The sequence below is a fragment of the Oncorhynchus gorbuscha genome, linkage group LG01, assembly GCF_021184085.1.
Source record: "Oncorhynchus gorbuscha isolate QuinsamMale2020 ecotype Even-year linkage group LG01, OgorEven_v1.0, whole genome shotgun sequence".
In the NCBI taxonomy this organism is placed as follows: Eukaryota; Metazoa; Chordata; class Actinopteri; order Salmoniformes; family Salmonidae; genus Oncorhynchus; species Oncorhynchus gorbuscha.
Window position 1 is genome coordinate 11555646 of NC_060173.1, and position 8268 is coordinate 11563913.

Here is an 8268-nt window from a genome sequence, read left to right on the forward strand (position 1 = left end):
CCTTCCTCCCTCCCTCCCACCCTCCCACCTTAATCCCCCCCCACCCTCACCTCCCTCCTCTCCTCCCTCCTTCACCTCCCTCCCACCCTCACCTCCCTCCATCACCTCCCTCCCACCCTCACCTCCCTCCCACCCTCACCTCCCTCCCACCCTCATCTCCCTCCTCACCTCCCACCCTCACCTCCCTCCCACCCTCACCTCCCTCCCACCCTCACCTCCCTCTTACCCTCACCTCCCACCCTCACCTCCTTGCCTCCCTCATATCTCCCTCCCACCCTCACCTCCCTCCTACCCTACCCTCACCTCCCTCTCACCTCCCTCCCTTACCTCCTTCCCTCACCTGCCTCCCACCCTCACCTCCCTCCTACCCTCACCTCCCACCCTCATCTCCCTCCTACCCTCACCTCCCTCCCACACTCACCTCCCACCCTCACCTCCCTCTCACCCTCACTTCCCTTCCACCCTGACCTCCCTCCAAACCTCTGTCCCTCCCTCCCACCCTCACCTCCCTCCCACCCTCACCTCCCTCCCTCGAACCCTCGCTCCCTCACCTCCCTCCTACCCTCATCTCCCTCCTACTCTCCCTCCCTCACCTCCCTCCCTCTTCCATCCCTCATCAGAGTGGGATTATCATGATCTCCGTAGCAGCATGAACCAGAAAGCTGATAATTCACCCCCAGGGATGTCAAGCATTCAGCCCACTTATTAACTTCAGCTGACAGACAATCAAGATAACCATGGGCAACCCGGGGTTATGGAGAGATACTCAGTTGCCGTGGTAACGCTGTTTGGGAGTGTAAAAGTGGGTAGAAGTGTTAGGTTTGAGCCGAGCCTGATGACGTGTGGACAGCTCTCTGTCTGTCTCTCTCTATCTCTCGCTCTCTCGCTCTCTCGCTCTGTCTGTGTGTCTCTCTCTCTGTCTCTGACCATAGGAGTCCCCTCAAAGCCTACCATTAACTATGTACATACCCAGCGTGCGACAGAGCTGCAGGAGTTGTGACCTGTAATTGTTGTGCCTAGGGGGACATATGGGGGAGGGAATGCTGTCACCTGCAGGCAGGTGTTTGTCCCCCTGTGTGCTGAGGGTGTCAGGTTCTTGTCCGGTTCTGGCATTTAGGTCGCCACAGACTAGTACATGTCCCTTGGCCCGGAAATGATTGATTTCCCCCTCTAGGATGGAGAAGCTGTCTTCAAGGGGAGGATATAGGTAGCACACAGGAGGACATTTTTCTCTGTTTAAGATCATTTCCTTTTGAATTTCTAGCCAAATGTAAAATGTTCCTGGTAGTTTGGTGGATGGGACTACAAGCTCTCTGTAACCTAGAGAGCAACCAGTGGGTCCGTCTCCTCCATACCAGGTTTCTGCAGGATCTCTCTCTCTCTCTCTCTCTCTCTCTCTCTCTCTCTCTCTCTCTCTCTCTCTCTCTCTCTCTCTCTCTCTCTCTCTCTCTCTCTCTCTCTCTCTCTCTCTCTCTCTCTCTCTCTCTCTCTCTCTCCTGGAGCAGATACACTGGGAGTGTGTCATTGGTCATAACTCAGAGGAAAGTGTTGGATCACAGAAAGAATATGGGGAAAGATATTTCTGTCGCTGAGCTTGTTCTGTGTGTCAAGTCCAATAGATAATAAACACACGTTTACACAAGTCTCTCGCTGTCTCTCTCTCTGTCTCATATTGTCTTCAATGATATCTCTGTGTGTGCCACCAGTGCCATCCGAAGCCCCTGCCAGTGTGGAGGCTAGGGCGTTGTCTGCCACTGAGGCCATTGTGTGGTGGCTCCCTGTCACCCAGCACACTGTTGAAGGATACCAGGTCAGTACTACTGTGTCTAGGAGGAGTAACATGACTGTATATTAGAGAGGAGAAGAAGCCTGTATGCATCAAGCCAGAGACCTCAAAACACTCGACTAACTCTTAGTTATGTCGCTGGAGTTCTCCATTGTATTTGCACCTGCACGGTGAGGTACATGATAGGGACATTTTCTTGACCATTATTATCTTACCAGGACATATTTTAGGCCCTGTAATAGTGTACACAGTATATTGACTTTCTGTGACCCTCTTCCTCCTCTCTCCTCCTCTCCTCCCTCTCGCCCCTCTCTCCATCACCTCCCCCCTCTCACCCTCTGTACTCTTCTCTCCTTCACCCCCTCCCCCCTCTCATCCTCCCTCTCCTCCTCCTCTCACCCTCCCCTCCTCTATCCTCTCTCACCATCTCCCCTTCACCCCCTCTCCCCCTCTCTTCCTCTCTATCCTCCCCCTCTCACCCTCCCCTCCTCTCTCCTCTCTCACCATCTCCCCTTCACCCCCTCTCCCCACTCTCTTCCTCTCTCTCCTCCCCCCTCTCACCCTCCCCTCCTCTCTCCTCTTCTCCCCTTCACCCCCTCTCCCCAAGGTGCGGTACTGGATGAAAGTGGAGGACAGAGAGGCATCCAGTCAGAGAGTGGTGGTGTCCAGCAGAGAGAACCAGACAAGGTTGGAGAACATGAGGCCAAACTCCCCCTACCTCATAGAGGTCAGGGCCTACAATGCAGCCGGATACGGACCCCCCAGCCATCACTTCCAGATCTACACCAAAAAAGCCCGTATGTACATCGCTCTCAGGGCCGGTTCACTGGACACAGATGAAGCCTAGTCTTGGACTCAAAAACATTATCAATGGAGTTTCTCTATTGCAAAGCGTGCCTTAGTGGAGGACTAGGCTTTATCTATGTCTGGGAAACTGTCCCTCAGCTCAGTAATCTTCAGCATATTCTGAGAGGGATTTGACGATATACCGTTGATACCGTATACCAGGGTGTTTCAAAATACTGACGTTATGATTTTCAATACTGTTTAAAACAAAACACATTATTATTTGTGTTTCAGTTTTTCAGGTTTTGGGCACAGCTGCCTCGCGGGGGCTGCGGGGGTGCGAGTTACGCCTTCTAACTAGAAGAATAATAATATATGTATTTTTTTGGGGGAACTTCCGGTAAAACCGTATCCCCCGATGTGGTACAGAAACGGTATGAAACCCGAATTCTGAGTTTCTGATTGTCACATGATCTTTACTCTGTAGCACTATTTGACTTCTGTTTTCCTCCAGCCCCAAGCCGGCCCCCTAAAATAATCAGTAAAAAGCTGAAAGGAACGTCAGTAAACATCGCCTGGGAACATGTCGAACCCTTGGCCAACGAGTCAACAATAGATGGATACAAGGTGTGTGCTGTTTTACCAAATACACGGGAGCTTGAAGTGCATTTCAAGCTGAAAGTCTGTACTTTAGCCATAACTGATGTGTCTCTGTTGAGCAGTCGTCACATACTGTACGTACATTTGACGTGACAGGTTTCTTAATGCCGCCGCATCCAATACACAACTGAGCTAAACAGTACATCTTACTGAACAAAACATACAGTTTACTCAACTACCTTCCTTGTAGTCACAACTCCTTAGTATGACTATGTGAACAGATCTATAATGCTGTCTGTCTGTCTGTCTGCCTGCCTGCCTGCCTGCCTGCCTGCCTGCCTGCCTGCCTGCCTGCCTGCCTGCCTGCCTGCCTGCCTGCCTGCCTGCCTGCCTGCCTGTCTCTCTGTCTCTCTGTCTCTCTGTCTCTCTGTCTCTCTGTCTGTCTGCTGGTCTCCATATAGGTCTTGTACAGGAAGGCTGGCCTCTCCACAGGTCTACTGTATACCACAGGGAAGCGATCCATAGACCTGCCCATGCCCAGGGACGGGGACTGCGTAGTGGAGGTCAGGGCCCATAGCGAGGGAGGAGATGGGGCTGTGGCCCAAGTACGCATCTCAGGTAAACATCAATCAAAACCCCTCCACCCATTTTATATGACTGTAGACTCCACCAAAGACCCTCCACCCATCTTATATGACTGTAGACTCCACTAAAGACCCTCCACCCATTTTATATGACTGTAGACTCCACCAAAGACCCTCCACCCATCTTATGCATCTACTACAGTAATGTAAACTATGACAACATCAGTGACAGCCCCTGTCTATAGGCCCCCTGGTTGACAGTGACAAATTACTCTGGGTCTGGATTAAAACGGACATAATCCTGCTATTTTATGACCAGGACAAGGAAATAATCCTGCTATTTTATGACAGACAGGACAAGGAAATAATCCTGCTATTTTATGACCAGGACAAGGAAATAATCCTGCTATTTTATGACCAGGACAAGGAAATAATCCTGCTATTTTATGACCAGGACAAGCAACTAATCCTGCTATTTTATGACCAGGACAAGGAAATAATCCTGCTATTTTATGACAGACAGGAGAAGGAAATAATCCTGCTATTTTATGACCAGGACAAGGAAATAATCCTGCTATTTTATGACAGACAGGACAGGGAACTAATCCTGCTATTTTATGACCAGGACAAGGAAATAATCCTGCTATTTTATGACAGACAGGACAAGGAAATAATCCTGCTATTTTATGACCAGGACAAGGAAATAATCCTGCTATTTTATGACAGACAGGACAAGGAAATAATCCTGCTATTTTATGACCAGGACAGGGAAATAATCCTGCTATTTTATGACCAGGACAAGGAAATAATCCTGCTATTTTATGACCAGGACAAGGAAATAATCCTGCTATTTTATGACCAGGACAAGGAAATAATCCTGCTATTTTATGACAGACAGGACAAGGAAATAATCCTGCTATTTTATGACAGACAGGACAAGGAAATAATCCTGCTATTTTATGACAGACAGGACAAGGAAATAATCCTGCTATTTTACGACCAGGACAAGGAACTAATCCTGCTATTTTATGACAGACAGGACAAGGAAATAATCCTGCTATTTTATGACCAGGACAAGGAAATAATCCTGCTATTTTATGACCAGGACAAGGAAATAATCCTGCTATTTTATGACCAGGACAAGGAAATAATCCTGCTATTTTATGACCAGGACAAGGAAATAATCCTGCTATTTTATGACAGACAGGACAAGGAAATAATCCTGCTATTTTATGACAGACAGGACAAGGAAATAATCCTGCTATTTTATGACCAGGACAAGGACATAATCCTGCTATTTTATGACAGACAGGACAAGGAAATAATCCTGCTATTTTATGACAGACAGGACAAGGAAATAATCCTGCTATTTTATGACAGACAGGACAAGGAAATAATCCTGCTATTTTATGACAGACAGGACAAGGAAATAATCCTGCTATTTTATGACAGACAGGACAAGGAAATAATCCTGCTATTTTATGACAGACAGGACAAGGAAATAATCCTGCTATTTTATGACAGACAGGACAAGGAAATAATCCTGCTATTTTATGACAGACAGGACAAGGAAATAATCCTGCTATTTTATGACCAGGACAAGGAAATAATCCTGCTATTTTATGACCAGGACAAGGAAATAATCCTGCTATTTTATGACAGACAGGACAAGGAAATAATCCTGCTATTTTATGACCAGGACATCCAAAGAATGAAGAATAGGCTACACAACGCACCTCTCTGACCAGGCAGCTCACAAATGCATTTTCAACGGAGTGGTATTGAAATAAAAACAAGCCTTTATGAATGTAGGATTTGTGGATTGAGCAGAGAGAAACTTCCCTTAGAAAATAAATGTAGTGTCAGCTTCAAGCATCCGCCAGTAATTTACATGTCATCGATCTGGCACTCATATTTTGCCACTCGGAAAAAACTGTCTGTTGTCAGACATCTTTCAAATCCAATCTCTGGTTTATTGAGAACCTGTCACACCATGTCACACCCACACACACGCACACACACACACACACACACACACACACACACACACACACACACACACACACACACACACACACACACACACACACACACACACACACACACACACACACACACACACACACACACACACACACACACACACACACACACACACACACACACACACAGAGAGAGGCCTCTTAGAGTGGTACATAGGATGATATCATTAATCATTAGACCTTCACAAAGTGGTCGAAGCGCTGTCTCCACTAAACCCCATAGGAGCATAGATTTGCAGTATGTTCTCTTTTGACCATTTGCTGTAAAGTAACTGTAAAGCACTTTGTGACAAATGTCTCCCCACAATGTCTCTAAAACGTCTCCAACATGCTTTGTATCTCTGTACAAATGTACTCGCACATCATTGAAACATCACAATATTGGCTTTGTGTCTGTAAAACTGTAATTAAATGCAATTCAATCCTAATCGAAACGTCACCATTGTGTCTTTGTGTCTCTATCTCCATCCAGGTGGAGCCGTCATGGTCACCCAGTCCCTCAGCCTGGCCCCTCTGCTCCTGGTGGCCATGTTGTGCCTGCTGACCCTCTGAATGTACTGCATCTTTCTCTGTCTACACTGCCCAGTCCAGTGAAGGAGACTAGGTTGACGCCTATTATGACTTTGGTTCCCACAATCTTTGGTTTCACCCTGAAGGCCAAAGGATCATTTTCCCACCTCGAGGAATAGGGCTTTGTTTGTGGAGAAAAAAAACACACAATAAGAAATGTGTATAAAGGATGAAGAATGACATCTGGAATATCTCTTAAATCATAACCTACAATGTCTTTGAAGGAGGAGCGTCAAAAGGAAGTCTGTCAACTCTTTCAATATGCCTTATATGTAAACACTTACACTTATCTTTCACAATGCCTTGCCTCTAACTGGGTGAGGTGTGAGTGCTGAGGTACTGCACAACGTCTGTAAGGAACTGTCAAATATATTGTGATAAGGGCCTTTCTTGTTCATTCATAAAGGTGCAGTAGCTTGGAAGTGTGTGTTTCATTTGACGTGGGACATTTATGGATCATCGATACAACGTTTGCGTTCCACATATAAAGCATAAGCTAAGCAGGTGATATAGTTGTGAAGGATAAGTCTACAAGTTTACTAAATTGTCTTTATATTTCAATTACATTTCGGTGGCTTTTTCTTAGTACTTTTGAATATGTTTTTTTTTTCAAGGTGAAACATACCCTCCCCTTCCAGAGTCAAATCAAATCTCTACTCAAGGTCCTTGGCATATATCAGAGTTTTATCATCAAACATCATCAGACAAAAGAGTCATTTATGTCATGCTAATATAATATATGCAATAATGTTTATGGTTTTGCCATCTCACAAGTACATATAGCCTACTATTAACGATGTAACATCGTTGTTCCCAAAAACATTGATTTTATCTCCCAAAAAACATGCTTATTTCCAACTCATAACATTCTCTAAATGAATGGGAGACCAGTTTGCAAGTGTTTGCATGTATCTGAAAGAGTTTACTGACAAAACAAGATCAACTTCTTAGCCGGAGTGATGCCTGCATTTTTAGCACATGTACATGTGTGTTTGTAAAGTTGAATGTATTGAATAACTGTGGAAATGAGCTTTAAAACATATCAGACCTGCAGTTTCTAACATGATATAAACAACGTGTAAACAGTGGTGCATTTGGTTTGGTTGTCAGGACAACTGTCATGTGACCGTCGTGTGTCCAATGTTGTTAAAGTGTCCGATTGGAGGAACCATGATTAAACTGAGTTAGGAATCAGAAATAGAATTCTAGAATGGGTTTTTGCCATTCTTTTTGTCCTGTTCTTAGGATTCTATTGCTATGGTTGGAATATCTCATTGAAAGAGTACATGGAGCACAACAAGTTGTTGGTTTTGACTGTTGTTAAGACTTCGGAGGTAGACTATAAATGCTGGTGCTTTGTAAAGAATGCTGCCATCTTGTTCATGTCTTAACTGTTTTCTATGTTTTCATATCTTTATTAATCAACGTCTCAGTGTGAGTCTCAGTGCTACCAGTTCTGCAGTAATACATATTAACGTCTGTCTGAATCTTCAATCGTTCTTTCTATTTTATTACATATAACACAACCTGCCTAGCGTCTAAAACAGTGATGCTATTATCGTGTATCATTGTGTATAAACTGGTGCAAAGCACAAGAGAAACAAAATAAACTATCGAAATCAATATCTGAGAATAACCATCAGAAGCTCATACATTTGTCCTACTATTTTTGCAACATTGTTTTGTATTTTTTATCAATAACATGAGTGTGATCAGAGTTATACTGTATACGGGATGCATTATCAATTGGTGTTGTTGTTTTTCTTTATGTTTGTGATTAATATATTTCATCCTGATGACACACCACTGGTTCAACAGTAGATACGATCATGTCCCACTGAAAACTCTGTGTTTTTGATTGCTCTGCGAATACATGTTCAGTGTGACTGAGTGATGCTCG

At 44.9% G+C, this 8268-nt stretch overlaps 1 protein-coding gene across 4 annotated transcripts in view; it reads left to right on the forward strand.

The window, feature by feature from the left end:
- LOC124033114 (contactin-1a-like) overlaps nucleotides 1–7998 on the forward strand; it is a 149263-nt gene extending 141265 nt beyond the window's left edge. For all 4 annotated transcript variants that reach the window (XM_046345054.1, XM_046345074.1, XM_046345061.1 and 1 more), the window contains 5 exons: nucleotides 1707–1810; nucleotides 2394–2583; nucleotides 3087–3199; nucleotides 3634–3790; nucleotides 6271–7998. In XM_046345054.1, the coding sequence (XP_046201010.1) occupies nucleotides 1707–1810; nucleotides 2394–2583; nucleotides 3087–3199; nucleotides 3634–3790; nucleotides 6271–6350 (644 nt within the window). In that variant the 3' untranslated portion in view covers nucleotides 6351–7998. The remainder of the gene's footprint in view (nucleotides 1–1706; nucleotides 1811–2393; nucleotides 2584–3086; nucleotides 3200–3633; nucleotides 3791–6270) is intronic.
- The last annotated feature ends 270 nt before the right edge of the window (nucleotides 7999–8268 follow it).